The sequence below is a fragment of the Portunus trituberculatus genome, chromosome 48, assembly GCF_017591435.1.
Source record: "Portunus trituberculatus isolate SZX2019 chromosome 48, ASM1759143v1, whole genome shotgun sequence".
NCBI lineage: Eukaryota > Metazoa > Arthropoda > Malacostraca > Decapoda > Portunidae > Portunus > Portunus trituberculatus.
The window spans coordinates 1,075,925-1,098,927 of NC_059302.1; the positions used below are offsets into that span (position 1 = coordinate 1,075,925).

The 23,003-nt window shown below is 42.3% G+C and overlaps 1 protein-coding gene and 1 long non-coding RNA gene across 2 annotated transcripts; one reads left to right on the forward strand and one right to left on the reverse strand.

Annotated features, from left to right (window-relative positions):
* Positions 1-3,112: 3,112 nt before the first annotated feature.
* LOC123498585 lies at positions 3,113-8,276 on the forward strand. Its single transcript, XR_006672735.1, has 3 exons — positions 3,113-3,167; positions 6,738-6,844; positions 6,959-8,276. It is a non-coding gene; the product is annotated as an uncharacterized LOC123498585 (long non-coding RNA).
* A 3,873-nt stretch (positions 8,277-12,149) lies between these two features.
* Positions 12,150-21,630, reverse strand: LOC123498584 (proteasome subunit beta type-7-like). The gene is made up of 6 exons (XM_045245843.1): positions 21,473-21,630; positions 16,937-17,130; positions 16,499-16,632; positions 14,816-14,983; positions 14,085-14,236; positions 12,150-12,578 (listed from the first exon to the last, which is right to left on the reverse strand). The coding sequence occupies exons 1-6, from the start codon at positions 21,526-21,528 to the stop codon at positions 12,458-12,460; spliced, it is 825 nt and encodes a 274-aa protein (XP_045101778.1). The 5' UTR covers positions 21,529-21,630; the 3' UTR covers positions 12,150-12,457.
* Positions 21,631-23,003: the final 1,373 nt, after the last annotated feature.

Below are 23,003 nucleotides of genomic sequence, written 5' to 3' on the forward strand. Positions count from 1 at the left end.
GGTGTCTGAATGGCCAATGAAAAGAGTAAAGGAGTGTTCCCGGCCATCTTGTACTTATGATTTGATGAAGAACTCCATGAGAAGCTCCTTATTTTTCCCGCAGGACAAGTACTTCTTCCACTGAGCTGGTACATTTTGACCCTCAGAAAAGATCTGAGTGGCCCTTAACTGAGAAGCAGACTGAACCTTGGCCCTGCGGTCCCTCTCTGCATTCTTGATACTGACTGTTGGGTACTGATCTGTAACAAGATGTACTGTGTTTGCAGAGCTCTCCCTGGCGATTTTTCCCACCTTCTTCAGGTACAGGGTGGCAAGTTCCCCAAAGGTCTTTGGAATCTCTCTGAGGCTGATGCTCTGAAGGATGGCCATCGCATCAAGGATCCAAACTGAATTGGGTGAGACACTCCTGGCAACAGATGATGGGGTTTTCTCCTCCAGGTGATGCAGCAGTTTTGCCTTTTGCGTCTTCATGAGACCACCATCTGGATAGGCTAGAGCCAAGGGTATGGGTCCCAGGGTGTAGACCAGTAACTCTTCAATCTTGATCCCCTTTCTCTTCCTATAATTACTAGGCGTGCCATCAGATTCCTCTCTGACTTGAGAACTGTATCTTTCCCACTAGTTTTAGTCTTTTTGATCTTGCCAACATCTGAGAAGGACTTTAACTTCAGGTTTTGATGGCATCATGGAACCCTTTCTTGTCTGTTAGAAGCCGGTCCTGACAGAACTCTATGAAACAAAGCTCTCCTTTCTCTGAAGCAGACAGGATATCCTTGGCAATGGCATCAGGGACCACTACTCCAGAGACAATATGGACTAGATCCTTGGAATCATAGGTAAAGGGGTTGATGAATCCCTTCATGCACTCAATGATTCGGCAGATGGCAGCTTCTTCCCTCTTGGAATGGGCAACATCTAGATCCTTTCGTGTCCGTCTCTGGACACCCATCCCAGCATATTCGAAACAAGATCTTGTTATTGCTGCCTCTCTGGATGAGACAGAATCCATCTTTGAGATGCACCCTTGTTAAGAGTGAATCCCACCATTCCACCTTTTGTCTTTGTATCTCTGTTGCATGTCTGTTCAATGGTCATGTCACATGCAACTTGTGAAAACCCATAGCGCTCTTGTCTCTGCACCACGAAGTCTCCATTCATGAACATCTGGTGGACATCTGAGTGGCTGGTCTGGAGGGCTGTCATTTCAAGATAGTAGATTGGTAGGTAGCGAGCATAGTTGGTGCGGCTAGTGACAAACATCCATTGACACATGGAGCGAACAGCAGACAAGTGCAATGTCCAGTCATCCTCTCTTGTGGCACGCAGGAAAAGAAGTACCTCCACCATCTCAAGATAAGAAGACCAGAACTGGAATGTTGGGCATTCTTCCTTTGACTGGATGAAGGTCTCATACCTCTGGCAAAGGTTGTTGAATTAAGATGATGTCACAACCTCTTTATAACCCTGTGAAGGGAACTTCTCTTTTAGGGCAGATATGATCTGTTCCACTAGGCTGAGATCTGATTCTTGAAACATTGCCATCGAAGACGATGAAGGGCAAGGCTTAACTCATGCCCTGAACTCCTTTGTTTCATATAAAAGTTGCAGATTTTCTTACATTGTATACAGTACAATACAAAATCACAACTTGACAGTACTGAAGCAAATGCCTTTCTTGTGGCAGGATGAGTTTGTGCAGCTGTGTGGCATTGAGGAGTGCCGGGAGAAGAATGTCGGGTGTGTGTGAGCCTGTTTACATCAACACTCGAGAGTCATACTACTGCCAGTGCCGGCCATGCAGGGTACAGACTCGTGTCAGAAAGTTCAAGTGTGAAGGTGAGGCCTCCTGAACTGTCAATGTCACTCTACGGTCTGTCTTCTTAAACTTGTCAGTCCTTCACCTCTTCATTTAGCAGCAGCCTAAAGAAGTTAGTGTGGTATTTTGTTATTGTTGGCATACATCAACATGCATTTTGTCTCACGAGTATTACTAAGATCAGTGATTTACGGATAGGTTGTTCTTTATGATTAAGTATAATTTAATCTTGCCATATGCATTTGTCATGAGTACTGATATAATTTTTGTAGTTTTCCTCAACGTATTGTTGAATGTGTTCCTGGAATGCGTGTAAATCTATCCTTAAGTTGTAATAAATCTGTGTTTCTGAGAGTGTAATTCTCCACCCTCAGACGTTGACGAGTGCGTGGAGTCGCCCAGATCCTCTTCCTGTGGACCATCCCCTCAGCAGTGTTCGATCCGCCCAGCAGCAGCAACGGTCAGGAGAAGGCGGTCATTGAAGTGTCAACTCCCCAAGCTGGCACGGTGGTGGGTGTTGTGCTGGGCTCCCTTGGGGTTCTTTGCCTAGCTGTTGGGGTAAGTCAAATAGTTTTTCACTTCTTTATACTGTGGGGTCTTGCTCTGGTTGTGTTGTGGCTGTGCTGTGGCAAAGATGGCGTAATTAAGCAGTGGGTGAGATTCTTCCAAACTTTAAACAATTCTAAATTGTTCTTGACACACTGAGAATATTCCATTACTGTAAAGTTAGCCGACTCATACTTCATACTTTTTTTTTTCATCTCACCTGCAACATTTTCAGTGTACAGATGTTTGTCGGGTTCCTGAAGATGCGTCGACGTGTTATCATCCACGCAAGCTTCCCCAACCCAGCCAGTGTACCACAAGACAACAGGCATTGAGGAGGACGGGAGGAGGGAGCGAGCGGCTGCATGCACTATTGAACGGGACAGCATTACATTCTTCCCACAGTTGTATGACTACACTGAAGCAAGCCCAGAATAAAGTGTTGAGTGACCATGATGTGAGTATTGTGGTTTGTACATTACACTTTTATCTCCTCGTGTCTCATTTTAAAAGGTTTTGTACTTTCTTGTTATTTTTTTTTTTTTTCAGGACTTATTAATGTTGACGCCATTTCAATGTTGTTGCATCTCTTGTTCCAGGAATCAGTACTACTAACGCCAAAGAAGTGAGGGAAGTGTTTGGAGTGAGCGTGCAAGACGTACAACAGACACCAGACTGCTACTGCCGGTGTAGCCAAAGGAACAAGAGGAGGCAGAGGAGGAGGAAGAAGAAGAGAACAAGAGAGTGATTCTTGGAGACGTACCAATGAAGTTCTGCAGGTTGGCCACAAATCTTCATTACTGGTGTAGTGTATTTCATTGATCATTTGTATATTGGGTGGATAAATTTGTAGATTTTGTAGACAGTTGTAGATGTGAAGTGGGTAAGGTTTTTTGCCATGCCTTATCTACACCAGCAGAAAACCGTGATATGTAGAAGTTGTGATAGAAGCATTGTGATAGGAATATACCGTGTACATATGCATAGAGAATTTAAAAGAGGAGAGTGTAGACCAAGAGAGGAAAGTAACCTCTTTTAGAGATTTCGGTGAAAGTTTTGCTGTAGCATTAGATATATCAAAGGCTTTTGATAGAGTCTGGCATAAAGCTTTGACTTCCAAACTGCCCTCCTACAGCTTCTATACTTTTCTCTGCAACTTTCATCTTAAGTTTCCTTTCTGACTGTTCTATTGCTGTTGTGGTAGACGGCCACTGTTCTTCTAAATTTATTAATAATGGAGTTCCTCAGGGTTCAAGTCTTGTCACCCTCTCTCTCTCTATTATTCATTAATTAACCAAACTGTTGTCCTATCTACTCCTACGCTGATGATACCACCCTACATCTTTCCACGTCCTTTCAGAGACGACCAACCCGTCAGGAAGTCAACTGATCACGCAGGGACGCCAAAGAACGCCTGACTTCCGATCTTTCTAAGATTTCCGATTGGGGCAGAGAAAATCTAGTAGTTTTCAATGCCTCAAAAACTCAATTCCTCCATCTATCAACTCGACACAACCTTTCAGACAGGTATCCCCCTCTTCTTCAGTGACACTCAACTGTCTCCCTCTTCCACAATGAATATCCTTGGTCTGTCCTTTACTCATAATCTTAACTGGAAACTTCACATCTCATCTCTTGCTAAAACAGCTTCTTTAAAGTTACGCGTTCTGAGGCATCTCCGCCAGTTTTTCTTGCCCTCCAATTGCTTACTCTGTATAAGGGCCTTATCTGCACGCGTATGGAGAACTCTTCACATGTTTGGGGGGTTTCAGTCACAGTTTTACTAGATAGGGTGGAATTAAAAGCTTTTCGTCTCATCAACTCCCCTCCTCTGACTAACTGTCTTCAGCCTCTTTTTCACCGCCGAAATGTTGCATCTCTTTCTCTTTTATCGCTATTTTCATGCTAACTGTTCTACAGATCTTGCTAACTGCATGCCTCCCCTCTTCCTGCGGCCTCGCTGCACAAGGCTTTCTTCTTCTCATCCCTATTCTGTCCAACTTTCAAATGCAAGAGTTAACCAGTACTCTCAATCATTCATCCTTTTCATTGGTAAAATCTGGAACTCCCTACCTGCATCTGTATTTCCAAATTCCTACGACTTGTCTTCTTTTAAGCACAAAGACGAGCACATGAAACGGATGGAATGCAAATGAGAATCAGCAAACACTCGCAACACAGAGAAAGAATAAGAAATATATAGAAAGAAGTCTGAAGAAAAAAAAAGTAAATAATCGTAACCCTACTCAAGTGGGCAAAGCTGCAAGACAAAGGGAGCCAATCAACAGAGGTCGAACGTACTGAAAAACAGACGCAGCAAGTAACTTGTCAAGAAAACAGATAAAGATGCGTCAAAACGACTTTCCAAATGAGTAGGAGAGCAACGCATTACCAGAAAAACGTGGTGTATGCAAACTATACGTGTATATATAAAGAGAATATGTAAAATCCCTAGTCCTGTGAAGATATTAACAAGTATACTATGGATAGAGAGCAGAAAACAAAACTACTCGTAATTAGAAGTAAAAGAGCTAACGATTTGATTATAAAAGATTTAATTAGGGAAACTTAAAAGAAATAGGGACAGCTTGGACACAGATGACAGATTTGACGAGCCGTGTTAAGGGAGGAGAGTGAATTAACTGAGTCTGGAGGAAGTACAGGGGAAGTCAAGGGGTGAGTGGCTCAGGAGGAGATAAACAGAGCTCAAGGGGAATAAAGATGAACTCTGGGAACTTGTAACTCCTGCTTTCTTTCTCTTTGCTACTTAGCCCATTGCCTTGTTTACTCTCCAGCGTACCAGTAATGAGAGAGAGAGATTGCAGTTTCCTGTACGTCATTCCTTTTCAGTGTCACGCTCCTCCTTTCTCCTTATCCAACTTTGAAACATGTTGGATCGCATATATTATTGACATTGATTTTGTACTGTACTGATTCTCTCTCTCTCTCTCTCTCTCTCTCTCTCTCTCTCTCTCTCTCTCTCTCTCTCTCTCTCTCTCTCTCTCTCTCTCTGGTGAATTAACGATCTGAATCACGTAAACACTAATATAAAGTTGAATGAATACTATACACACTACAATATTTGAGCATACAATTCCTAATAAAAGTGAATCATAGCAGTTAACATAGTCCAAGTTTTCTGATCAGAGACTTGATAGGAAAAATTAAGACCACCAACTTGAATGATCACAAAAGTATAAGGTTTCGAAACAGTCATGACTTGAGGGAGCTTCATTTTCTAACATCAGAGTCGACTCCTGAAAGTCCTCAGTGGTGAGCTGGGCGTGGAGTAGTGTAGGTGTCCTGTCCGCCCATTGATTCAACAGTATACTATACTTTCACATAATACCAGAGCTAGTAGGGAACGTACGTACGGTAAGTTGCCTTTATTTACTGTACTCTTATCTGTTTTTACTTTTCCGTACTTCTCACTGTTCGTTCTCCTTGCTATGTTATCCAAACAAGCAAAGGATGTACGGTCATTGTGTGCATTATTGTTGTAATGTATATATTGTAGGAGCATTTCCTTCTTCCAGTAAAACAAATAGGCTATGATGTCTTTGCAGTGTATTTAGACTTAGGGTAGTGAGAAGATTTGGTATTAATAGCTGTTAGGTACAGGTAGTTAGGCCTCTTGTCAGTCTTGAAGCATATTAGTATTGTCTATGATTTCATTAAATAGATCAGAAATTTTTTATACATGCTCTCTCGGCGTCTTAAGACTTGGGTTTTCAAAACTATCACCGCGTGAAGGCTACACACAATATTCTTGCCTCATATAAGGTGCATTGAAGCTGGCTGGGTGTGTAACTATAATGCATGAGCAGTGAGTCGGTACTCATTACCTTCCTTTTTTTTAAATATTTTCTTGCAATAGATGGCAATATTACACTGGCAGCAGATTTGCTGCAGAACCAGTACTGGATTAATGCATTCAGCACAGGGCATGGAGGAATTGTAAAATATGGTTGTGTGGCCAGTTTATTTACTCAGAATTGTATATACGAGGAGTCAGTAAGTTCTTCATTTTGCCCTGCATTGGATTAACAGTCTGTCAGTAATAGCAAATGTTAGATAGACACAGGATACATTACATACAAGTAGCTGACTGTGACAAGGGACCAAGCATCAAGCTCAAAATGTTGTCTATTCTATAATTTTCCTATTTTAGAAATAACATTGATCATATATATCCATTGTATGTACAGCTAACATTCATTAATCATAGTAGTGTACTGCTATTTCAAAGATGTAGGGAGTAAATTATAATTTGAACATCTTTTCACAATTATTGGTGCTTGAACCTTTGTCACAGCCATCTACTCGAATACTCGTAACTGATCTGTACATTTATTAAACCCACAATTTCTTTCAGGCTGGAAATGTGGTCCACAGCAGTCATCACAATGCCTGGTGGTGGTGGTGGTGTGAGAAGCAGGAAAAGAGGAGAGGAGCAAGTAACACCTAAGTTTTATTGAGATAGTAGGTATATCATTAAGTACAATTATCATTTTTTTTTTGCTTTGATTTATGTATTAGACATAAATAATTTCCTTTTAAGGGTAATAAAAGGATTGTATCACTTTCCATTTTCAGCAGTGGTGGGTGTGCTGAGACACCAAAGGGGAAGTGAAGGCTATGAGGAGATGAGGCAGAAGGCTAACAGGAAGATCCATGAAGGGATGTTAGGCAAGATGAAAACCTGCAAGGACAGAGGACTACGATGTAAACTTCCCGGACCTGGACGAAGCACTACAGGCATTCAATAGGGATAGGATACACCTTAGCTGGGAAGGAGAAAAGGTCATATGTAGCAGGATCCATAAGTGAATCAGGGCAACAGAGAGGTTGCACAAGACCAGGCAAATAGACAGCAGACAGGACACTGACACCAGAATGAAAGAGACCTGTGGGGAAGAGGGTGTGTGAATGTGAAAGGAAGAGGAGGCAAGAGGATGGGGCATTGTGAAAATCAAGTATGTGTGCAAAAAACTCATTGTAGCATTTTGACTGTAAAAATAACAGACAAGCTTTAAGGGATGACGTGCAACTGGATGGTAAGAAGTATGTGATGATCAGAAAGGCACGGAAAGATCAGGACAGAGTATAGGAAGGAAAGGAATTTTAAGAGAAAAACTTGGTGTAGGAAACTGTGCCATTAGTTAGGATGTTTTAGCAGTGAGGGTAGAGTGCACACATGAGCATAGGAAGTATGAAAGATTGGTTGTGATTGTGGTGTACATGACAGTAGGTCAGAGAGCAGTGAGGAAAAAATAGCAGGAAGTATGGAGGAAGATTGTGAAAGTATGCTGGAGAGCGAGTGATTATGGGAGATATGAATGTACATGTAGGTATGTATACTAGGCATGCAAATGAATAAGAATGTTCAGATGCTCCAATGTTTTGTAAATGAGATGAATGTGGAGAATTTGAATAAGACCCTGATTGAAGGACTTGGTGTGCTAGGAATGAGGAGTCTACGAATGATTATATGTTAGTGAAATAAGAGAATGCTGAGTCTGCGAATGATTATATGTTAGTGAATAAGAGAATGCATGAGATTGTGGACCACATGTGGAATGATGAGGATGAAATGATTGACACTGTCTCGTACCATAACATACTGCTGCTGGAGTGTAAGCTGTATGAAAGAGGAAAGGAATGCAAGTGGCTAAAAGGAATGTGTGTGTGTGTGTGTGTGTGTGTGTGTGTCTAGGCAGTTGAGGAACTGGAGGCAAGAGAGTGAAGAAGCAGAGTGAATACCAGAATGCAAGAACAGTGTATGTGAGGCAGAAGTGAGTGATGAAGTGGAACATAATGAATGCTAAAGGTAGATTGCTGAGGGGTGAGGGAATGCCTGATCACCATGAGAATATGGAGAGCCTGACTAACCAACAAGGAAATGCAACAAAGATGTGTGTGTCTAGGCATTTGATGTAGCTAAGGTCAGGCCCCAATGCATGAAAAGTGGTACAATGGCAGCGTAGGGGGTGACCTCTTCCAAGCTAGGGCACTGTATGGAGGATGTGAATGCAAGTATTACAAATGGTCTTAAGTCCTGCAGCAAAGTGTGCCAGATGTGTGACATGGAAGACAAGATGGTAAAGCATGGGATGCTGAAGTGTGTGAAGTATGTCAGACAGTAATGAGATGATGCAAGTAGTGTTCAGGAAATTGGGGAATGCCAAGATGAATGAATACAGGAAGAGAATGGATGGTGGTGGTGTAGGGACTATGTGGAGAAATGAGTGGAAGGATGATTGAATCTGTGAAGGAATTCCAGAAGACAATAAGGTGTGCTAGATGTAGGGATTAGTAGTATGAAAGATGGTCTTTTGTTAACTACAGGATGAAAGGGGCTCATTTCAGAAACTTTAGTCTGGATCCAACAGCTTTCCAAGTATATCTGATTGGACCACCATTATGCCTGTCCAAGACTTACTCCTAAACATTTTAATAGGCTTAAAAATGCCTAAATAACTGGGAAAAGTGTACCAGTCAAAAATACTCTGAAGACACTTTGGAGATTTCATAGTAGTGTAGTGACTAAAATAAAAAGTACACCTTCCCAAAATAAAAACAAGCCTTAAAAATATTATTATTCCATTAGCTACTTAATCTCCAGAGAATCTTTTAGTTACTTAAGCATTTTCAAGCCTATTAAAAAAGACCTTTTATCAAGCCTTGAGCCTCCATTTTTTATAAGGCATTTTCAGGCTTACTGATGTGATACAACACCAGTAGTGGGAGGGCAAGCAGATATGATGCTGGTCCAATTGATGATACAGAAGTTTTTGAAGTTTGCCGAGTCCAGACCACAGTTTCTTGGGCGAGCCTCTTTGGTCATTGTCTCGCATATGAACTGGATGCTGGTCCCACTGGTACAGGGAAGCCCTGGATCAGGACCACACCTATGCAGACAATTAGTGTTAGTGATATACATTTTCTTGCCTCATTACTCATTACAAGCCTGTTGCAGAAAGAGACAAGAACACAGGTTAATTGTTAGTCAGTGTCACCATCCATGGAAATGTAGATTCCTGATAGGTATAAAGAAGCTTTGAAATACACAGTTTTCCACCCTTTTGGATTCCTCACAAAAACAACACTAAGCTTCCACCAAACCTGTCATCTCATCACAGACAGTCTGTTCCTTCCATGAAAGATGAAGTACTAACCCAACACCTCACTGGACAAGTTCAAATACAGTAATGCCTGTACTTGGTGGGAAAGGTCAAGATTGTTGGAAGGAAGCCCGATCATCAGATGGAAGGGGCTGTTTCTCCTGGTTCAGCAATGACAACTACAGATAAATCAGTGTGGGGAGCTAAGATTAAATTAATAAAGCAGCAATTGTGATCTATGGGGAATGGCATGACTCGGAAGCACAGCCTATCAACTCTATTGAATAAGCAATGACAACTACAGCCACTTAGATAACTGAGAGCTGCAATCAGTACAAGTTACATATCTGTAAATTCTTGACTTTTACACTATATTGAAGTTGCCCAAAAGTATTTGATGTAGTACACAAATATTTCACTATTAAAATTGAATAAAGAACATTAAAAACTTGTAATGTAGTACACATATTTCATTATTAAAACTGAATAAAGAACATTAAAAACTTGTAATTTATTAACCACTTCATGTCCCAGAGAGGGAGAGAGTTTCCTAAGTATTTTGACACCATAAAGTGAATTATCTTTCTCTCTCCAAACTTTAAACAACTGAAAAAACAAAAAAATAAAAACAGTATGCCAGGTCTGAGTGGCAAACCTGTTAGTGTTAGAACAAGAAAATGCAGTGACCTATGCAGTGGAGCAGATTTTTAGAGGTGAAAAATTAATGAAAGGTAAGCAAGATAGAATAGAGAAAAAGCTACAATGGACCAGCTCATTGTGACCCGACTGAGATGAACATAAAACTTTTCTAGACAGCCCTGACACAGCCACACACTGACATTCTTCACAGCACATATGCATTCACTTACATAAATATATACTACATTTCTTGTCTTAACATTCACACATGTCTCCTCTACTTGCCACAATCAACTCGGCCGTCCATTAGTATCCACAATCTGTTCTTGTTTCATCACCTACAATAAAACACAAAAATAATTATCTTTTCTCCAAAAATTAAGTGCCATTGCATTTGAAAAAATTAAATATAATTCATGCAAGCAAAAGACACATCAGGTGCTGTTTCTAACACTTCATAAAAGTTTTCTTTTACGAAGCACTTTCCTTTTAGATAATATGTCTTCAGATTTTGATAAGAGATGATAATGAAACAAATACTCCCCATATCTTACCTAAGGTATTGATAGAGGAGTTCTTGTCCATGTATGCCTTCGCAAGATGAGTTGCAACCATGTTGATTCTCCACAAGTATGTAAGTACCTATAAGAAGACAGTTATTTCAGTAATAGTATAAGTAAGATTGCAATGAAGTAAGGTGGTCTATCAGACTAACGATCCCTTTACACTACGGACTGCCAGGGATAAAGGTGTAAATATTGTATGAGAGCAATGTCTGGACACACCATGTGTGATTGGCAGTGTTGTGCCACTACACGTGCACTACAGTGGGACAAAACCATCAAAAGATCTTCCAGACATTCTATAGATTTCATACAATATCAATTTCTGTATGGAGTTCCATTGCTGTCTACGAGTATTTAAAGAATGCTGTATCTCTTCAATAACTAAATATTTAGTACCAAGTGTAACAACTAACCTTTATACTGTCCTGTGGTGCCATTTCCTCCAGACATCACAACACACTGGTAACAAAGAAGCTGCTGCTCTCTCCAATTGTAGTTTGTTGCTTTCCCTTCATCACCCACACTCATGAAGCACATCCTGCAATCCTGCTGTGGCAATCCTTAACAACACAGTATAAAACACAATACATCAATCACTGGCACACATACCTGCATATGATGTCCACCCCACTGAGACCTCTTCATGGAGAAAATAAATAAATGAGTAAAGAAAAATAATCAAATAAGAATTACAAATTTATCCGTCTATATTTTGATACCTGCTATAGAGAGCTCATCCACAATGAAAGTACACATCACCAGCTAAGACTACCTCATCCTGACAGCTCTGACTATCTACTAAGTTAAGCTCATTAACAGTCACCATTTATCCATGGAAACCTAGCCACTTCAAGAGAACAAGTCACTACTATACCCTTGAATCTAAATCATCACTTTGACATTGGGAAAAGTACAAAGGTGAGCAGGTTTCCTGCCCATCACCTTTGACCACATTACAGAATGAAGAGAAAGAACACAAAGATGACATATGGTATAGCAGAGGATACCAACCCTCACTTCTGGAAGACACCACCTACCACTAAGAAGTGCATCATCATCTATACCTGCCTTTGCCGCTACATAAACACACAACAGTAAATTATTTTCCAGAATTAATACCTCACAAAATTTATAAGAATGAATTAACGAGTCTTGAAAATTGCCAACAAAACCTATTTTTTTTTATATAAAACCAAAAGTATGAATTCAGTTTTGCTACAATATATGGTCAATGTTACTCCAATGCAAGGTTCTGTAACACGATTTTCATCTAGTAACAATCTAAAAATATGGAAGCAAAGTCATCTTACACAACCAACTACACTCTATCATGACTTTTCACATTCACAACACTTACCTAAGAGCTAACATTCTTGCTTCAACATCTGACTGCTGGTAATCTCCTATGCTCAGGAAAAACAGTTCATCTTAACCTATCAGGAGCAAGACAAATCCAAGTTACAAATCTCACACAGTTTTATTCAAACACACAGCTGACTACTTGTGCCTCTCCTAAAAAGCCACACAGATGTAACTGGCAACTGTTCTTTCCCCCACCTCTGCTTAATCAAACACTTTTAGATCATAGAATTTCTTACCAAACAGTTGCAGCAATGTGTGTTCCAAATATGAGGATATTCTAAATATTTTAGTTATCATAGACACAGGATTACTGAGAAATGAATAAACAAATTCACATTCTATGTGAATTAAAACAATAAGCTTGTAAATAGCATCCATGATTATTGAATTAGAGGCCAGCGTGGCTAAGCAGTATCCATTTCCTCCTCCGATACCATCTTGACTGTCTCAGACACAACCTCAATGGGCCGCACAACAGTGTTGAGCACTTCGGTCACCCCGCGTTTGTACTCGTACTTGCCAACTCTGCAAATATAAAGAAATTTACTCCTATGTATATGATATTTAATTTACATTCCAAAACATAAAAACATACAAAGGTTGTAATCTTTTTGTTCCTTGCTTTTCAAGACGTATAATACAGTTGAACAATGCGCTAAGAGCACCTCGACTTACAAGGAATCTGAGATACAAGTCGTTGCTCATAAATTTTTCACTTTGATTTTCAAGTTAAAACTTCAGTTGCAAGATAGCTCCAGGTAAACTGCTACTTGCAAGCACAACAAATGTCCAGCTGCTGAAATATTCATTTCATGTGTTTTTCATATTATTTTTCAATGTGGAAGCATTTCTTGTGTTGTGCTTGCATTTTGTGCTGTTATCTAGCTAAATTTCTTTTGTCTGACCACAGATCCTAAGCAAGCAAATGCAGGGGAAAGTGCTGAGAAAAGTTAATTATATCCATTGAATTAGTGTTAAATAAAAAAAAATTGAGCAAGTTATAAAAAAAAAAAAAAAAAAAATGTAGCAATTAAGTTCACCAATACAGTGTAGCATTAACCCTTTCATGGTGGAGGATCGATATACAGACGTTTCAAAACTGGGACTTTTGTTGGCTCACTTATACAAAGACGTTTGGTCTGATTTTGCTGCACCAAGTTGTAGCATAGTCTATATTTAGATGAATCCTTACAAGTAACAAAACTGATGAAGTAAAGCATTATTTTGCATCTCAAATACCCAGACACTTGCCAACATTACCTCTCAAAGACAGTCACCGCTTGTGCTCTGTCGGTGGTGGATGTGCTAAGCATGAGCTAATATTGGGAATTTTTGCATTTTTTTCCCATTTTCTTTCTTGGGCCGCCGTGGTACAGTGGAACCATGCGTGCTTTGGGATCCTAGAGGTCTCCAAGCGCACGGGTTCGAATCCTGTCCACGGTCTGAGTGTAGGTTGGGCTTCCTCACTTGGGGCAACGGTTTCCTAGCGGGTGGGCTTTAAGATAGGAGGTACCCTAAAAAGTATCCCCTTTAGCCCATAAATTCCCGTGAAAAGCCCACATGGTACAAAAAAAAAAAAAAACTCTGGCATTTCAATTAATGTTACTGGTGAATACTGATTTAAGTTATGAGTAAATTTAAATATGAGCTCTGTCACAGAAAGAAGTAAACTTGTAACTCAAGGTATTACTGTATTCTTAATTCAAACTTTATTTATTCATCAGATTCTTCCTTTAAACGTACTTTGTCACAAGCAATATCATATTTCTTAATATATCATGGAAAAAAAAAAAGTAAATAGATTATTTTCTAGGAGAATTATGGTACAGAATAAAGCCATTATAAGCATTAAGTATAGAATATTTGCTCTGGACTCCCAAGAGTGTGACATAATTACAGAAGCTGTTAGTAAAACTTGTATCCACATTCATCCCATGTGCATTAACAACTGAGCACCATTTTCTTCATCTTTCATTTCAACTACACTGGCAAAAGCAAGTACTCTCACAAGAACATCCAGCTGTAACTCACCTCTGGCCCTTCACATTGGCCACATCATAGGGGCGTGTCATTGTGGCGCCGTCCTTGGTGATGACACACAGGTCAATATTGGAGCCAGAGCCGAGGTCATTGAACACACCCCCTGCAATGCCATCCCTCACCAGCTGCTTGGCTTCATCCAGCTGCAAATAAAACAGGAAGTGATAAAGGTATTATAATGGAATGTTCTACATAATAATTTACATTATTTCATGATGACAGAATACTCAAACAATCCTTTAAATTATCAAATGAAAACGACTGCAACACATAAATACAATACATATATTGAGCAGGTGCTCTCTCTCTCTCTCTCTCAAGTGAGGGTAGCAAAGAAAGCTTCCACATTCACACTCCCTTAGCCCCTTTCCTCCTGGCAGATAAGATGAAGTACTTTTGTCCTCATTCAACAGGGGTCAGCCATTCAGTTTAACCATGACAAGATAACTCAAAGATTAAAACATCATGGCAAGGAAAAATGTGGTGTGGTATTCTCACCTTTTTTTGTACATTTTACTCCTAGGTAATCTCACACATTCCATTCTTTTCCACTTATTCACTGGTTTGCATACAATAATTTTGCTTTAATATCACATCTAGTAACAGCTTCTACAGAATGAAATGCATTTAACACCAATAAAATAGACAAAACACATATCATAGGTCAACCCACACAGCACAACTTTCATTAAGACTGCATGACCAAACAATACAATTCTCACCTCCATGTTAGGCTTCCACCGAGATTCAAAGACGGACATGGCAGCCAGGGAGCCGGAGCCCATGGTGGTGTAGGGCAGGCGGTCAGTGGAGCCGTGGGGATGAATGGAATAGATGTGGGAGCCGTACTTGTCAACACCACCGAGCACCAGGGCAGCACCAACATAGCCCTGTGTGAGATGTGGTATATACGACCATCATTGTCACTCTCCTTATCATCATTACATCATCATCTCAACACCACCAACGTAGTATAAATGAGAATTTCTGTATAAAGATTGGTGACATAACTCCATTCTCTACACTACTTCTATATAGAGCACAAGTAATAACTAATTCAAGGTCATCATCACTATCACTTATGTGTTAATGTACCATTTACTCCATCTTCAGCATCAATATACAAGGGACTGATGAGGACAGTCTACAATTAAAATTATAATCATCAAAATTCACTACAATCTTGATCTATGAGTTGCTTCCCAGCTTCACAGAGAAGACTTCTCTACCCAGTATTACCTGGCCAGTCTACAGCTGTCTCTGGAACTCTATCCAGAGATGTGTGTGTATTATTCACCTAGGATGTGTCTGCTGGTCATCTAGCCAGTCGTTCAACTACAGAAAGAGCCCAGAGCTCATACAGACCGATCTTCATGTAGGACTGAGACCACACCACACATCACAAACTGGGACAGCAATGCCACAACCCCTCGAGTTACATTCCATACCTATTTACTGCTAAGTGAACAGAAACTTAACACATTAAGAGGCTTGCCCATTTACCTTGTGTTGCCTGGGACTCAAACCAGAGCTTTCTCTTAAGGAGCTATCACACTGGCCTATGATACGTGGAACGCGGGCCGTGGTTCTTGGTACGAAACCAGGAACACTATCACACACAAGCTGCACACGTTCTTGCTATGCTAGGCAAACGGCCCACCAACCAAGACAAAGCCTAATCAAAATAAACCAGAACAAAACCATGCTGCTTATATCTCAACCTGTGCTGTTTTTTTTTTTTTTTATACCATGTGGGCTTTTCACGGGAATTTATGGGCTAAAGGGGATACTTTTTGCGGTACCTCCTATCTCAAAGCCCACCCGCTAGGAAACCACTGCCCCGAGTGAGGAAGCCCAACCTACACTCGGACTGTGGACAGGATTTGAACCCGTGAGCTTGGAGACCCTCAGACCCCAAAGCACGCATGGTTCCACTGTACCACGGCGGCACCTATTATCCTGGAACTGCATTTGCACTTCCTCTTGTTGAAAAAAAGTAAGTAAAAGAAACTTGAGAAGAACCGAAACGTGGTTGCCATAAGCCCAAACTATCGACTTGATATATTTATATTTTACCTTTCTAAATTGATGAAATATTATTTAATATTCCAATATGAAAAATTTAGTCACGTTCTTTTTAGTTCAAATAAAAGGTTTTTATTATATATATAATGTTTACTTTTCCATTGAGATAGCATACGGAGAACCGGGATGGATATGAAGCCATCCCAACTTGGTTCCGCTAGTCCTGGGCAAGTTCCAGCTATCTGGAGTGGATGTTCCTGGTTCTGCGTATCATAAGCCAGTGCGATAGGGCCTTTAGTTGTGACAAAGCTAAATGTACTAACCACTACACTAAGCAGTATGTGTGTGTGTGTGTGTGTGTGTGTGTGTGTGCGCCGCACCTGATAACGGAACAGCATCTGCTTCAGCATGGTGTTGGCGGCTATGACAGGCACCTGACGGCCGGTGTTGAGTCGGTGGAGCTCCAGCTGACTGGCCATCATCTGTGTGGTCATCTCCAAGTCAGCTGCCGTACCTGATGAACCAAAATGAGTATTTAACTTTCTACAAAGTATACTTTCACTGCTATCATTCCCTGATTTCTAGAAGTGCAGACCAAATGTTCCTTACAAATCTTGAATAATTTTCCTAATCAATCGAAGTCATAGCAAAAAGCACCTCTTAAATAACTTGTTTCCATATCCAAGTCTCACTAACATACATCAGTGCTGTCATAAAGGGTCACTTTTACTTCATACACCAGCATAAAAAAACAACCTTGTAAACCATAATGTAATGAATGATGCAAAAGTCACAAGGCCACCAATAGCAACACAAACCTGCTCCACAGCAGTACATATTTGGCTGCAAGTAGTGAATCTTGCAACAGTTCTTGTCAGCCACGATGTCTCCCTCAGTGGCTCGTGTGTCTGCCCCCAGCACCACACCATCCTTAAAGACTATGCCAGCAATGGTGGTGCCAGTCTTACGGCTCTTTGGCATCTGAAATCCTCTGGCCACCAAAGCTTCATTTCTGAAATGATGAGCACAACATAAGTATAATAGTATTTAACTTTCCTATCCTCTATCTCCTGGGCTAAACCTTCAATATTTTGGCCACCTTTATGAGATCTGTATTGGGCAAGATATCATTCCCCCTATGATAAGGAAAGTAAGCTGGTGTCAGTGCTCCAGCAGCCCCTCTGAGATAGCTTTCTTCCTGACGTTGGTCAGCCTGGTTTTACCTTTCCAAAACTTCTTTAAGAAAAAGAGAGAGAGAGAGAGAGAGAGAGAGAGAGAGAGAGAGAGAGAGAGAGAGAGAGAGAGAGAGAGAGAGAGAGAGAGACCCTTACCCATATGGCGTACAGTATGGAGCAGCGCCCCACCACTACTCCGCGATGCTACAAGCCGGCCAACAGTGAACTAAAGATAGTGTCGGCCAATGTGAGGGGCTTTCACACAAACATTGGGGAGCTCACTCAAAGTGTTATTATTAAGAAAAAATATAGATTTAGTGTTTGTGTGCGAAACTTTTTTAGATGCCAAGGTGCCAAGCAATTATGCCCGTATCAAAGGGTACTCACCATGGATTAGAAAAGACCGTTCTACACAAGGCGGGGGTGTGGCATTCTGCTTTAAGGAGACTGTGAATGCTCAAGTAGTAGAGCCACCCACACCCATACCTGGGGAACTTGAGCTCTTGACATTGAAAATAATCGACAGCAATGGGAAGGGCCTATTGTGCGTGGGTTGCTATCGGCCTCCATCACAGGGAACAGTGTTGCTGGACTACCTAACATTAAACCTGGACTCTTTGATGACTGCCAGTCAGTGTGACAGTGTAATAGTGATTGGCGACCTAAACCAGCACACAGTCAGGGACGCCTTTAACTCACTACTGGTTGTGCATGACATGCACAACTACGTCACCTTCCCCACGCACAAATCTGGGTCATCCCTGGACCCGGTGGTGACGGATCTTCCTTCCCACACAGTACAGTGCTTCCCACTCGACTTTGTAGGGACCTCAGACCACGTGGCTGTATTCACCAGAGTACAGTTCAAGACACCACGTGAGGAGAGCTTCGAACGAACCCTCTGGAGCTGGGAGGCTGCCGACTGGGATGCCTTTCGTGCTGCACTGAGGACTACAGAGTGGGGAGGAGTGCTGCGTGGCGACGCCAACCAGCAGGTGAGGCAGCTCACCGAGCTGCTTCACAACATGCAGGTCTGCTGGGTGCCGCACTCGGTCCATAAAACAAAGGCATCAGATCAGCCTTGGTTTGGTCCTGCTTGCGTTGCCGCATCAGATGCCAAATACAAAGCCTGGCGTGCTCTCAAGAGGCACCCGACGGCCAGAAACAGACTGAGGCACCGAGCGGCAACAAGGCATATGAATGCCACGCAAGCATGGGCTATAGAGCAGTGGAGGGCAAACCTGAAAAACAAACTAAGGGGAGGCCAGGTTGGCTGCAAGCAGTGGTGGAGCCTTGTCAAAGACAAGCAGGGTGAGTCGCGGGGCACCTCCGTCCCTGCACTCCACCAGGCAGACGGCAGCTTCGCCCACAGTGCAAGTGACAAGGCAGACCTCCTGGCCAAGCACTTCGCTGAAAAGATGTGCATCCCCGACCCCGAAAGACCCTCTCCGCTGCTGCCTCAAATAGTGAAAGAGACACTAGTGAAAGTGATAACAAGTGAAGTGGAAGTGCGAGCGATTCTCGAAAGTTTGGACGAGAACAAAGCTGTGGGGCCTCAGGACATCAGCCCGCGCGTTCTACGCCAGTGTGCTGCTGAGCTGGCGCGCCCCTCACTTCCCTCTTCAATCACTGCCTCGCCACCTCCACATGGCCTGAAATGTGGAAAGGAAGCAGTGTGGTGCCTCTTCACAAGAAGAACTCCAAGGCAGAGGCAAAAAATTACAGACCCGTGTCCTTGCTGCCTGTGCTGAGCAAAGTGCTGGAAACAATTGTGGCCTCACGAGTGACGCAGCATCTCGAGCGCCACCACCTGCTGAGCAACAGGCAGTTTGGGTTCAGGCAAGGGAGGTCGGCGGCAGACCTGCACCTGCTCCTCTCCACGAAGTGGAGTGAGGCCCTGGACCGAGGCAAGGCCACAGCAGTAGTGGCTCTTGATATCGAAGCTGCGTTTGACAGAGTTTGGCATGCAGCGCTCATCACCAAGCTCCGCGCTGTAGGCGTGGACGGAGCACTCCTCCAGCTCCTAGAAAATTACTTGAGAGCCAGGCACCTCAAAGTAATTATCAATGGGCGGAATCAAAACCACAGCCCATAAGGGCAGGCGTTCCTCAAGGGAGCTGCCTCGGCCCTTTGCTGTGGAATGTGTATATCAATGATCTGCTACACCTCGTTCCTGCAGCGAAGGCGTTTGCAGATGATATAACACTATCCCACAGCTACGGACTGGAGGAGAAAGCTGCAGCCACCTGTGACATCAACGCCACCTTGAGCCGCATCGCAGCCTGGGGAAGGAAGTGGCAAGTTAAGTTTGCTGCTCACAAAACCCAGCTGCTAAGCATCACCAGGACGAGTGAAGCCCTGCGCCTCGCCTTCAACGGGGAGACACTGACGCCGCGGGAGGAGGTGGAGGTGCTGGGGTAACTTACGACCGTAAGTTAACTTTCAGGACCCACTTGGAGCGACTAGCCAGAGAGGCCTCAGGGAAGCTGGCATCCCTGAGGAGAATCTCCTACCTTCTGGACGCCAAAGGACTGGAGTTGCTCTACAAGTCGCAGGTCCGCTCCTCCTTGAATACGCCTGCCTTGCCTGGGGCGGCGCGGCCAGCAAACATCTCGCTCTCCTGGACAAGGTCCAGGACCGAGCGGCGAGGCTCATCAGGGAGAGTGAGCTCGGCTTCCACCCTACACTGCACACCCTCCAACACCGGCGGGACGTGGCGGGCCTCACCGTCATGTTCAAGGTGCAGCAGCAGAGGGTGGCTCACCTGCATGAACTCCAGCAGCCTGCCCGACAGGCCGAGATTGCCACCAGAACCGTCATCCGTGCCCCTGGGGAGCTGCTCCAGCCCAGGTGCAGAACGTGGCACCAACAAAGGCAGTTCCTCAACACGTATATCGGCTTGTGGAACGCTTTTGTTGCTGTGCAAGCGAGTGTAGAGGGCTGCTGGTCCACGCAGCAGTTCAAGTGTACAGTGAATGAGTGGCTGCTACGGACAGACAGACAGAGGCAGGCTTTCGGATAGAAGGCATTAACTGTGACTTCTTTAGCCTAATATTGTACTAAGTATGTAATGTATAATGTACAAAACTCTGTATATCTATGTAAATTGGTATAAATAAAAAAAAAAGAGAGAGAGAGAGAGAGAGAGAGAGAGAGAGAGAGAGAGAGAGAGAGAGAAATACAATGGTCTACCTAGCCATCCTCATTTCCCAGCTCCCCCCTTTGCAGCTCTTTCACTTGGCTGACATGACGTGAAAATGAAAATATGATAACCAAAACTAATCTAACCAACTTTAACCTAACCCAGTTGAGGCAAGACGCATTGCCGATATGCACTCCTCAGAACCCTTCTGACCAATAGCGTGGTTAGGTTATGCTAGCTTGATTAGGCTAGGTAGTAAATTTGCAGTTTCAACCAACATACCCTATATCATATTTTTTTTCTCCTGTGTCTAACAAGCTTGGGGACCTCCTGGGAAATTGGGATTTTAACCTAACCTAATCTAACCCCATTTTCCGATAAGGTAAAATATGGTTAGAAATGCTTGTAGAAGAGTGATCTAGACCGTGAAAATATGTATAGTTACGCGTGGTTTATTGGTAGAAACTGCAATAATTCCACTATATGGTTAGGTTATCATATTTTCAATCCCACATCCCATCAGCTGAGTGAAGAGAGAACTGTGAAGGGGGAGCCAGGAAATGAGTACAGCTGGAGGGATTCTTATATTAGGACAGTGCCAGGTCTATGGAGGTCAGAAGATTAATGGCCACAGTCTTCACAATTAAAATCTCCCACACAAGTTTCTGAAGCTAAACAAACTCACCAAATAGTAAGCAGAATGAACAGGAAAACGCGTCATGGTACTAAAGGGATTAATATCCTTCCTAAATTCAAAATATTTCTACTTAGCAATTTAATGAAAACTTTAAAGACCAAACCAAGGCATTGGGACAAATTACAGTAGGGAACCATGACTACTTCCCAAAACAACAAATTTGGTGGTGAAGGATAATAGAGGCCAAAGTCATCATTACGAAGAGTGAATGGTGAACAAGTTACTAATACACCGGGCCGGCATGAGAGAGAAACCACCACCACCATCGCATCTCTCTCTTTCTCTCTCCTCACCACTCATTCCTCCAATACACACTCACCACTCAACACTCATCACTCACCTCCCAAAGTTGCTGAACTGAAAGCCAGCCTGCGGCCTCTCGTTTTCCTCCACCATGGCTTCGAAGTGTGAGCGGAGCGGACGCACAACACTGACGGGAATGACAAACACAACTCTGCTCCGCCGCTCCTAGATACGGCTTATGTAAACTTGTAATTAATTCTTGTCTTGTCTGTATACTGAAGTTAAACTACAACAAAAATAAAAAATAAAGAGCTTTTATTTTATTTTTTATTATAAATTTGTAATATCTTTTATCGTTTTCTCAAACACATGAGAACAAAAGCACTAATAGATGACTTGTATCTAAACGCATCATGACATGATATTGTGAAAAGTTTATGATATTGGTCTGAATGAGAAAGTAAATCCCTGAAATTACATTAATTTAAAATATGTTTCTATATTTAATCATGAAATTCTATTTTAAAGAAAATGAAACAAAGATATGGTAGGTACGTAGGTAGGTAGGCTACTCTCGGGAAAGTTCTTACAGAATATAAGCCCTCGGCGAGTGGTGAAAAAAAAAAAACATATATTCTACTTTGTTACTAATGTTAAAGGCCAAATATAGGCAAAAGGTTTTCCATGAGGCACCAAGACACTCCCATTTTATCCCATATCTCGATTCCTTCCAATATCTCTCTCTCTCTCTCTCTCTCTCTCTCTCTCTCTCTCTCTCTCTCTGTATAGTGGGTAACCATCAATGCAACCACCTATGGAACCAATGTAATCCGTGCAACCAGAGGAGAGGTTCCCAAAGTGCTGATCGAGCCACTTGAAGGTCCAGTACAGTCGAGAGAGAGAGAGAGAGAGAGAGAGAGAGAGAAACTCATTGGAGGGTTTAGTTACACCATAGTACTACAAGAAGAGGTACCCAGGAGACTATCACTAAGCTGGTACACAAGGAAGCAGAAGTTATCGGCAGGCAGTGACGTGGAGAGGATGGACAGCCGTCACAACAGAGAAAATGACCGCCGTCTTGTTTCTCGTTAGATAGAGAAGGAATTTACCAAAATTACTGGAAATTAACTTTAATTGAAAGAAATAAACGAGTAAGTGTAATAATATGTGTTAATTATATTAAGTGAAACAGTAAAAAGATCAACGCGTTTCCTTCAACATGCTAATATTAACCCAAGGGCCAGGCTGGCACATGGGTTACACATAATCTTGTTAGGCCAGGGGCTAGGCATAATCCTCTTGGTCCATGGGATAGACATAATCCTCTTCGTACATGGGATAGACATAAAACAGTTAGCCCATGCGCTACACAAAATCCTCTTGACACAGATTACACATAATCCTGCTAAAACATATAGACGACACATAATCCTGCTAACACATAGGCTACACATAATCCTGCTAACACATAGGCGACACATAATCCTACTAACACATAAGCTACACGTAATCCTGCTAACACACAGATTACACGTAATCTTGATAGCCCTTAGGCTACACACTCCTCCTAGCCCCGGGGCTCTACAAGCTCCTGTTAGAGATTGGGGTGTACATGTTTCTCCTACAAA